The sequence below is a fragment of the Oncorhynchus clarkii genome, chromosome 12, assembly GCF_045791955.1.
Source record: "Oncorhynchus clarkii lewisi isolate Uvic-CL-2024 chromosome 12, UVic_Ocla_1.0, whole genome shotgun sequence".
In the NCBI taxonomy this organism is placed as follows: Eukaryota; Metazoa; Chordata; class Actinopteri; order Salmoniformes; family Salmonidae; genus Oncorhynchus; species Oncorhynchus clarkii.
In genome coordinates this window covers 88,703,627-88,715,510 of record NC_092158.1, presented here as the reverse complement: position 1 = coordinate 88,715,510, position 11,884 = coordinate 88,703,627, and the positions used below count along the sequence as shown (strand labels likewise).

The 11,884-nt window shown below is 47.6% G+C and overlaps 1 protein-coding gene across 1 annotated transcript in view; it reads left to right on the top strand.

Annotated features, from left to right (window-relative positions):
* LOC139422347 (protein sidekick-2-like) overlaps positions 1 to 11,884 on the top strand; it is a 390,182-nt gene that overhangs the window by 327,432 nt on the left and 50,866 nt on the right. The window contains exons 12-17 of the mRNA XM_071173549.1: positions 411 to 513; positions 3,090 to 3,266; positions 4,375 to 4,511; positions 5,464 to 5,611; positions 11,305 to 11,445; positions 11,648 to 11,829. Coding sequence (XP_071029650.1) covers positions 411 to 513; positions 3,090 to 3,266; positions 4,375 to 4,511; positions 5,464 to 5,611; positions 11,305 to 11,445; positions 11,648 to 11,829 — 888 coding nt within the window. The remainder of the gene's footprint in view (positions 1 to 410; positions 514 to 3,089; positions 3,267 to 4,374; positions 4,512 to 5,463; positions 5,612 to 11,304; positions 11,446 to 11,647; positions 11,830 to 11,884) is intronic.

Genomic DNA, 11,884 nt, shown 5'->3' with positions numbered 1-11,884 from the left:
CACCTGTTAAACAGCCAGTAACCTGAAGTCTCTGTCAACTACCTGTTAAACAGCCAGTAACCTGAAGTCTGTCAACCACCTGTTAAACAGCCAGTAACCTGAAGTCTGTCAACCACCTGTTAAACAGCCAGTAACCTGAAGTCTGTTAAACAGCCAGTAACCTGAAGTCTGTCAACCACCTGTTAAACAGCCAGTAACCTGAAGTCTGTTAAACAGCCAGTAACCTGAAGTCTGTCAACCACCTGTTAAACAGCCAGTAACCTGAAGTCTGTTAAACAGCCAGTAACCTGAAGTCTGTCAACCACCTGTTTGACAGCCAGTAACCTGAAGTCTGTCAACCACCTGTTAAACAGCCAGTAACCTGAAGTCTGTTAAACAGCCAGTAACCTGAAGTCTCTCTATGTTGTCAGCACGGACCCGTATCACCAAGCCACCTGCAGACCAGAGTGTCATCAAGGGGACCAAGGCTGTCATGTCTTGTGGGGTGACCCATGACCCCAGTGTATCTGTCAGGTAAGGATGATGTCATGTCCTGTGGGGTGACCCATGACCCCAGTGTGTCTGTCAGGTAAGGATGATGTCATGTCCTGTGGGGTGACCCATGACCCCAGTGTGTCTGTCAGGTAAGGATGATGTCATGTCCTGTGGGGTGACCCATGACCCCAGTGTGTCTGTCAGGTAAGGATGATGTCATGTCTTGTGGGGTGACCCATGACCCCAGTGTGTCTGTCAGTTAATTGGATGCCAAGCTGACACCTGACTCAGCTCCTCAAAGGCTAAGGGATTAGTTGATCAGTTGAATCAGGGGGGCAGTAGTGGAATACATCAAAGAGGTTGATCAGTAGGATCAGGGGGCTGTAGTGGAATAAATCAAAGAGGTTGATCAGTTGAATCAGGGGGCTGTAGTGGAATAAATCAAAGAGGTTGATCAGTTGAATCAGGGGGCTGTAGTGGAATAAATCAAAGAGGTTGATCAGTTGAATCAGGGGGCTGTAGTGGAATAAATCAAAGAGGTTGATCAGTTGAATCAGGGGGGCTGTAGTGGAGTAGATCAAAGAGGTTGATCAGTTGAATCAGGGGGCTGTAGTGGAGTAGATCAAAGAGGTTGATCAGTTGAATCAGGGGGGCTGTAGTGGAATAAATCAAAGAGGTTGATCAGTTGAATCAGGGGGGCTGTAGTGGAATAAATCAAAGAGGTTGATCAGTTGAATCAGGGGGCTGTAGTGGAATAAATCAAAGAGGTTGATCAGTTGAAGTTAATGGAGGAAATGAGAAGTTTTGGTGTGAGCAGTCTGAGTATCTGTCTGAGTATCTGGATCAGTATGAGGAGACACTGACACACACAGTCTGAGTATCTGGATCAGTATGAGGAGACACTGACACACACAGTCTGAGTATCTGGATCAGTATGAGGAGACAGTGACACACACAGTCTGAGTATCTGGATCAGTGTGAGGAGACACTGACACACACAGTCTGAGTATCTGGATCCGTATGAGGAGACACTGACACACACAGTCTGAGTATCTGGATCAGTATGAGGAGACAGTGACACACACAGTCTGAGTATCTGGATCAGTATGAGGAGACACTGACACACACAGTCTGAGTATCTGGATCAGTATGAGGAGACACTGACACACACAGTCTGAGTATCTGGATCAGTATGAGGAGACACTGACACACACAGTCTGAGTATCTGGATCAGTATGAGGAGACACTGACACACACAGTCTGAGTATCTGGATCAGTATGAGGAGACACTGACACACACAGTCTGAGTATCTGGATCAGTATGAGGATACACTGACACACACAGTCTGAGTATCTGGATCAGTATGAGGAGACACTGACACACACAGTCTGAGTATCTGGATCAGTATGAGGAGACAGGGACACACACAGTCTGAGTATCTGGATCAGTATGAGGAGACAGTGACACACACAGACTGAGTATCTGGATCAGTATGAGGAGACAGTGACACACACAGTCTGAGTATCTGGATCAGTATGAGGAGACACTGACACACACACACACAGTCTGAGTATCTGGATCAGTATGAGGAGACACTGACACACACAGTCTGAGTATCTGGATCAGTATGAGGAGACACTGACACACACAGTCTGAGTATCTGGATCAGTATGAGGAGACACTGACACACACAGTCTGAGTATCTGGATCAGTATGAGTAGACACTGACACACACAGTCTGAGTATCTGGATCAGTATGAGTAGACACTGACACACACAGTCTGAGTATCTGGATCAGTATGAGGAGACACTGACACACACAGTCTGAGTATCTGGATCAGTATGAGGAGACACTGACACACACAGTCTGAGTATCTGGATCAGTATGAGGAGACAGTGACACACACAGTCTGAGTATCTGGATCAGTATGAGGAGACACTGACACACACAGTCTGAGTATCTGGATCAGTATGAGGAGACACTGACACACACAGTCTGAGTATCTGGATCAGTATGAGGAGACACTGACACACACAGTCTGAGTATCTGGATCAGTATGAGGAGACAGTGACACACACAGACTGAGTATCTGGATCAGTATGAGGAGACAGTGACACACACAGTCTGAGTATCTGGATCAGTATGAGGAGACACTGACACACACACACACAGTCTGAGTATCTGGATCAGTATGAGGAGACAGTGACACACACAGACTGAGTATCTGGATCAGTATGAGGAGACAGTGACACACACAGTCTGAGTATCTGGATCAGTATGAGGAGACACTGACACACACACACACAGTCTTATTATCTGGATCAGTATGAGCAGACAGTGACACACACACACACAGTGTGAGTATCTGGATCAGTATGAGCAGACAGTGACACACACAGTCTGAGTATCTGGATCAGTATGAGCAGAGCGTCTGTGTGTTTCAGAGAGAATTCATTAAGCCGTTTTAACATCAACAGTCTCAAAGTGCTCTATGGTAACTGTGTGTGTGTGTGTGTGTGTGTGTGTGTGTGTGTGTGTGTGTGTGTGTGTGTGTGTGTGTGTGTGTGTGTGTGTGTGTGTGTGGGATGGTGTGTGTGTTGTCCTCTTCTCCAGGTATGTTTGGGAGAAGAGTGGTTCAGTGGTGGATGTGAGCACCTCTCCCCGGCTCCGTCTGGACACTGACGGGACACTGCACCTCACCCAGACCTGGTCAGGTGACATCGGAACATACACCTGTAGAGTCACCTCTGTAGGGGGCAACGACTCACGCAGCGCTCACCTCAGAGTCAGGTTAACCTCACATCTAGTTAAGATTTCTCTCTCTCTTGGTCAGTCACTCTGTCTGGCGTTGTGTGTCCATCTCTATCTTCCTCCCATCATGCAGTATTATCCATTCACTCTTCATCTTCCTCTTCCTCTCTCTCTCTCTTCCCCCTCTCTGTGTCTCTCTTGCAACTGCATACTGTTCTACATTCACTATCTGTCCCTGACCCTCTCTCTCTAACTCCCTCTATCTCTGTCTCTGTCTCTGTCTCTGTCTCTGTCTCTGTCTCTCTCTCTCTCTCTCTCTCTCTCTCTCTCTCTCTAACTCCCTCTATCTCTGTATTTGTCTCGCTCTCTCTCTCTAACTCCCTCTATCTCTGTCTCTGTCTCTCTCCCTCTCTCTCTCGCTCTCTCTCTCTCTCACACTCTTTCTCTCACTCTCACTCTCTCTCTATCTCTCTCTCTCTCTCTCTCTCTCTCTTGTGCTCTCTCTCTCTCTCTCTCTCTCTCTCTCTCTCTCTCTCTAACTCCCTCTATCTCTGTCTCTGTCTCTCTCTCTCTCTCCCTCTCTGTCTCTCTCTCTCTCTCTCTCTCTCTGTCTCTGTCTCTGTCTCTGTCTCTGTCTCTGTCTGTCTCTCTCTGTCTGTCTCTCTCTCTCTCTCTCTCTCTCTCTCTCTCTCTCTAACTCCCTCTATCTCTGTCTCTGTCTTAGTCTCTCTCTCTCTCTCTCTCTCTCTCTCTCTCTCTCTCTCTCTGTCTCTGTCTCTGTCTCTGTCTCTGTCTCTCTCTCTCTCTCTCTCTCTCTCTCGCGCTCTATCTCTCTCTCCTCTCCCATTGACTCTCTAGCAGTGTGCTGTTGTCTCATCCACAGCTACTCTACAGATGTATCATATTCCCCTCACCTCTCATCTCCTCCCTCCGTCATCAACTCCTCTCTGCACTCTGCTATTTTCACTATTAACTACCACGTTCAGTGGATATTTATGATATTAACATTCTGTCTTTGTCTCTCTCATTTTCTCTCATTTTCTCTGAACCGTGCTCTGTCTGTTTATGTCTCTACTTCACACACACACACACACACGGATGCACGCACGCACACACACCTTCCCCCTCATCCCCCCACCCCGTACAGGCAGCTTCCCCATGCTCCAGAGATCCCCAGTGCAGCTCTGAGCCAGGTAGAGAAGAGGGCCATCAATCTGACCTGGGCTCAGGCCTTCGATGGGAACAGCCCCCTGATCCGATACATCCTGGAGGTCTCAGAGAACAGTGAGTGGACTAGTAGAGAATACTACATCTGGAATACTGAACACTATGAACAGAATCCTACAGCTGGAATACTGAACACTATGAACAGAATACTACATCTGGAATACTGAACACTATGAACAGAATCCTACATCTGGAATACTGAACACTATGAACAGAATCCTACAGCTGGAATACTGAACACTATGAACAGAATACTACATCTGGAATACTGAACACTATGAACAGAATCCTACAGCTGGAATACTGAACACTATGAACAGAATCCTTCAGCTGGAATACTGAACACTAAACACTATGAACAGAATCCTACATCTGGAATACTGAACACTATGAACAGAATACTACAGCTGGAATACTGAACACTATGAACAGAATTCTACAGCTGGAATACTGAACACTAAACATTATGAACAGAATCCTACAGCTGGAATACTGAACACTATGAACAGAATACTACATCTGGAATACTGAACACTAAACACTATGAACTGAATACTACAGCTGGAATACTGAACACTATGAACAGAATACTACATCTGGAATACTGAACACTAAACACTATTAACAGAATCCTACAGCTGGAATACTGAATACTGAACACTATGATCAGAATACTACAGCTGGAATACTGAATACTGAATACTACAGCTGGAATACTGAATACTACAGCTAGAATACTGAACACTAATACTACACTAAACTCCGTTTACAGAAGTGACAGTGTAGAGATGCTCAGACGTCCTTTCAGCAAACATTGACTAAAGCGCTCGCTCTCTCTCTCTCGCTCTCTCTCTCTCTCTCTCTCTCTCTCTCTCTCTCTCTCTCTCTCTCTCTCTCTCTCTCTCTCTCTCTCTCTCTCTCTCTCTCTCTCTCTCTCTCTCTCTCTCTCTCTCTCTCTCTCTCTCTCTCTCTCTCTCTCTCTCTCTCTCTCCCTCCCTCCCTGTCGTAGATGCCCCGTGGACAGTGCTCCTGGCCAATATTGAACCGGAGTCGACCGGGGTGACCGTGGGTGGTTTGATCCCAGCACGGTCCTACCAGTTCAGGCTGTGTGCGGTCAATGACGTGGGCAGGGGACAGTTCAGCAAGGAGACTGACCGGTGGGGTTTTAATTTTCATGTATCCCATATTTAACCAGGAGAATCCCAGAGATATATATGAATGGTGTGTGGCTGTCTTTCACAGTATAATCAATCACATTCATTTGTAATCCCATTGACATCAGCAGGTGTTACAGAGGGAGAGATCCAATGTGTTATAGCAAGAACGACCTGAAGAAAACATCAATAAAAATGTTCACTGTTTTTGTACAAACTGGGTTGTGGTCAGTAGGGCACACCGTAGAAAAACCTTTTGCAACGGAAAGACAAATATGTGTCCTCATTGGACAGGTAGTAGCTCCCTGTTTCAAAATGTTTTCTCCCCACTGGATATGATCCTACCTGTTCCTTCCCTTCTCTGTGGTTCAGTGTTGACTATCTGACTAGTCTCACAGAAGTCCCCAGGGTTTTTCTCAAACATGGAAATGTGTGTGTTTGATAACTAGTAGTGAGCTGACCCCCGAAAAATACTGCTGTGTGAATCACCATGGGTGTGATGACCCAGCTACTGTCTCTCTCTCTCTCTCTCTCTCTCTCTCTCTCCCTCTCTCTCTCTCTCTCTCTCTCTCTCCCCCTCTCTCTCTCCCTCTCTCTCTCTCTCTCTCTCTCTCTCTCTCCCCCTCTCTCTCTCCCTCTCTCTCCCTCTCCCTCTCCCTCTCCCTCTCTCTCTCTCTCTCTCTCTCTCTCTCTCTCTCTCTCTCTCTCTCCCCCTCTCTCTCTCCCTCTCTCTCTCTCTCTCTCTCTCTCTCTCTCTTTCTCTCTGTCTCTTCCCCCTCTCTCCCCCCCCCCCCCCCCTCTCTCTCCCCCCCCCCCCCCTCTCTCTCTCCCCCCCCCCCTCCTCTCAGAGGGCTGAATTAGTCAGAGCTTCAAACAGAAAGTCAAATCCCCAGAGTACTGTTAATACAGCTCAACACACACACTAACTACTACACACTAACTACTACACACTAACTACTACACACTAACTACTACACACTAACTACTACACACTAACTACTACACACTAACTACTACACACTAACTACTACACACTAACTACTACACACTAACTACTACACACTAACTACTACACACACTAACTACTACACACTAACTACTACACACTAACTACTACACACTAACTACTACACACTAACTACTACACACCAACTACTACACACTAACTACTACACACTAACTACTACACACTAACTACTACACACTAACTACTACACACACTAACTACTACACACTAACTACTACACACTAACTACTACACACTAACTACTACACACTAACTACTACACACTAACTACTACACACTAACTACTACACACTAACTACTACACACTAACTACTACACACTAACTACTACACACTAACTACTACACACTAACTACTACACACTAACTACTACACACTAACTACTACACACTAACTACTACACACACCCTCAGAGACACACTAACTACTACACACACCCTCAGAGACATACTAACTACTACACACCCTCAGAGACACACTAACTACTACACACCCTCAGAGACACACTACTACACACACCCTCAGAGACACACTAACTACTACACACCCTCAGAGACACACTAACTACTACACACCCTCAGAGACATACTAACTACTACACACCCTCAGAGACACACTAACTACTACACACCCTCAGAGACACACTACTACACACACCCTCAGAGACACACTAACTACTACACACCCTCAGAGACATACTAACTACTACACACCCTCAGAGACATACTAACTACTACACACCCTCAGAGACACACAACTACACACCCTCAGATACACACTAACTACTATGCACACCCTCAGAGACTCACTAACTACTACACACCCTCAGAGACATACTAACTACTACACACCCTCAGAGACACACTAACTACTACACACCCTCAGAGACACACTACTACACACCCTCAGAGACACACTACTACACACACCCTCAGAGACATATTAACTACTACACACCCTCAGAGACATACTAACTACTACACACCCTCAGAGACATACTAACTACTACACACACTCAGAGACACACAACTACACACCCTCAGATACACACTAACTACTATGCACACCCTCAGAGACTCACTAACTACTACACACCCTCAGAGACATACTAACTACTACACACCCTCAGAGACACACTAACTACTACACACCCTCAGAGACACATTACTACACACCCTCAGAGACACACTACTACACACACCCTCAGAGACATACTAACTACTACACACACCCTCAGAGACACACTAACTACTTCACACACCCTCAGAGACACACCAACTACTACACACACCCTCAGACACACTAACTACTACACACCCTCAGAGACACACTAACTACTACACACACCCTCAGAGACATACTAACTACTACACACCCTCAGAGACACACTAACTACTACACACACCCTCAGAGACACACTAACTACTACACACCCTCAGAGACACACTACTACACACCCTCAGAGACACACTAACTACTACACACACCCTCAGAGACTCACTAACTACTACACACCCTCAGAGACACACTACTACACACCCTCAGAGACACATTAACTACTACACACCCTCAGAGACACACTAACTACTACACACCCTCAGAGACACACTAACTACTACACACCCTCAGAGACATACTAACTACTACACACCCTCAGAGACACACTAACTACTACACACCCTCAGAGACATACTAACTACTACACACCCTCAGAGACACACTACTACACACCCTCAGAGACACACTAACTACTACACACCCTCAGAGACACACTACTACACACCCTCAGAGACACACTAACTACTACACACACCCTCAGAGACTCACTAACTACTACACACCCTCAGAGACACACTACTACACACCCTCAGAGACATACTAACTACTACACACCCTCAGAGACACACTAACTACTACACACCCTCAGAGACACACTAACTACTACACACCCTCAGAGACACACTAACTACTACACACCCTCAGAGACATACTAACTACTACACACCCTCAGAGACATACTAACTACTACACACCCTCAGAGACACACTAACTACTACACACACCCTCAGAGACACATTAACTACTACATCCCCTCCCTGCTTTCTTCCTCCCTTCCTCCTGTCTGTCTGGCTGTCCATCCCTCTTTCTACCTGTCCCCCCCCCCCCCCCCCCCCCCCACACTCTCCTGATCCTAAACACTGTGCTTTCTTCCTCCTGTCTGTCTGGCTGTCCATCCATCCCTCTTTCTACCTGTCTCCCCCCCCACACTCTCCTGATCCTAAACACTGTGCTGTCTGTCCCCCACACTCTCCTGATCCTAAACACTGTGCTGTCTCCCCCCACACTCTCCTGATCCTAAACACTGTGCTGTCTCCCCCCCACACTCTCCTGATCCTAAACACTGTGCTGTCTCCCCCCACACTCTCCTGATCCTAAACACTGTGCTGTCGCCCCCCCACATTCTCCTGATCCTAAACACTGTGCTGTCCCCCCCACACTCTCCTGATCCTAAACACTGTGCTGTCTCCCCCCCCCCACACTCTCCTGATCCTAAACACTGTGCTGTCTCCCCCCCACACTCTCCTGATCCTAAACACTGTGCTGTCCTCCCCACACTCTCCTGATCCTAAACACTGTGCTGTCTCCCCCCCCCCCACACTCTCCTGATCCTAAACACTGTGCTGTCTCCCCCCCACACTCTCCTGATCCTAAACACTGTGCTGTCCTCCCCACACTCTCCTGATCCTAAACACTGTGCTGTCTCCCCCCCCCCACACTCTCCTGATCCTAAACACTGTGCTGTTTCCCCCCCACATTCTCCTGATCCTAAACACTGTGCTGTCTCCCCCCCCCACACTCTCCTGATCCTAAACACTGTGCTGTCTCCCCCCCACATTCTCCTGATCCTAAACACTGTGCTGTCCCCCCACACACTCTCCTGATCCTAAACACTGTGCTGTCCCCCCACACACTCTCCTGATCCTAAACACTGTGCTTTCTCCTTCACCCTCATTCTCTCTCTCAATTCAATTCATTTCAATGGGCTTTATTGGCAAGGGAAACATATTTTTACATTTCCCAAAGAATAAAGACATTGCAAATGTCATATTATAACTATTTACAGTGTTATAGCAATGTGCAAATAGTTAAAGTTCAAAAGGCTAAATTAACAAGTATCTCTCTCTCTCTGCCTCTCTCTCTCTCTCTCTCTGCCTCTCTCTCTCTCTCTCTCTCTCTCTCTCTCTCTCTCTCTCTCTCTCTCTGCCTCTCTCTCTCTCTCTCTCTCTCTCTCTCTCTGCCTCTCTCTCTCTCTCTCTCTCTGTCTCTCTCTCTCTCTCTCTCTCTCTCTCTCTCTCTCTCTCTCTCTCTGCCTCTCTCTCTCTCTGCCTCTCTCTCTCTCTCTCTCTCTCTCTCTCTCTCTCTCTCTCTCTCTCTCTCTCTCTCTCTCTCTCTCTCTCTCTCTCTCTCTCTCTCTCTCTCTCTCTCTCTGCCTCTCTCTCTCTCTCTCTCTCTCTCTCTCTCTGCCTCTCTCTCTCTCTCTCTCTCTGTCTCTCTCTCTCTCTCTCTCTCTGTCTCTCTCTCTCTCTCTCTCTCTCTCTCTCTCTCTCTCTCTGCCTCTCTCTCTCTCTGCTCTCTCTCTCTCTCTCTCTCTCTCTCTCTCTCTCTCTCTCTCTCTCTCTCTCTCTCTCTCTCTGCCTCTCTCTCTCTCTGCCTCTCTCTCTCTCTGCCTCTCTCTCTCTCTCTCTGCCTCTCTCTCTCTCTGCCTCTCTCTCTCTCTCTCTCTCTCTCTCTCTCTCTCTCTCTGCCTCTCTCTCTCTCTGCCTCTCTCTCTCTCTGCTCTCTCTCTCTCTCTCTCTCTCTCTCTCTGCCTCTCTCTCTCTCTGCCTCTCTCTCTCTCTGCCTCTCTCTCTCTCTCTCTCTCTCTCTGCCTCTCTCTCTCTCTGCCTCTCTCTCTCTCTGCTCTCTCTCTCTCTCTCTCTCTCTCTCTCTCTCTCTCTCTCTCTCTCTCTCTCTCTCTCTGCCTCTCTCTCTCTCTGCCTCTCTCTCTCTCTCTGCCTCTCTCTCTCTCTCTCTCTCTCTCTGCCTCTATCTCTGCTCCCGAACAGCACTTCTCTGTTTCTATGCACAGAAGAGAAATTGAGATGTCAACTTAAATGAAGTCTCAGTAGAATCCTTCAGTGGCGTTAGTCTGCTTCGACTGCAGATGCGTCCCAAACGGCTCGCTTTCCCCTTTACAGTGTACTACATTTGACCAGGACCTATAGGGCTCCACTGTACTCTAAATGGACTACAGAGTCATTTGTGACGCAGACCACGACTTCTTTGATGGTAGCTGAGCTGAAGAGAGAGCTCTCTGAGGGAGAGATATCACAGAGCCTTTTACTGTGGCATAGAAACAGACAGCCCTTAGTTGGATAGATCAGTGACAATGGTCTGACCAACTCTGCTTTGTGCTGCCTTTACACACACACACACACACACACACACACACAAACACACACATACACACACACACACACACACATACGCACACACACACACACACATACGCACACACACACATACGCACACACACACACTAACGGTTACATAACGAAAAGACATGGAAATATTCAGAAACACTTGTTAATTCATGCCAGTTTTCTCTCTCCCTCCCTCTCTCCCACCAGACTCTCTCTACCAGAGGAGCCTCCCAGTGCCCCTCCTCAGACAGTGATTGCCAGTGGTCGTACCAACCAGTCCATCATGATCCAGTGGCAACCACCCCCGGAGAGCCACCAGAATGGACCGCTCCAGGGATACATCATCAGGTGAGACACAGAGCGGATTGTTCCAGGTTGAAGATGGAAGGGGGTCAATGACATTCATCTTGGTTATTAACCTGTATAACACCACTTGGGTTATGGTCACAATCCTATTGTCTTCCTCCTCCCCTTCCATCTCTTTACACCCTCACTTTCCCCTTTCTGCACTGTCTAACCATCCCTCTCTCTCTCCCCCCCCCCCTCCTAGGTACTGTCTGTCAGGACTACCAGTGGACTGTCAGATGAAGAACATCACCAGGCCAGACCAGAATAACCTACTCCTGGAGGACCTCATCATCTGGACTAACTATGAGATGGAGGTGGCAGCCTACAACAGGGCTGGGAGGGGTACCTACAGCCACAAGGTTACAGAGTGGACCCTGCAGGGAGGTGAGGATGGATGACGCCCATGTCACAGTCACATGGTTAGACACAGTTCTCCAGC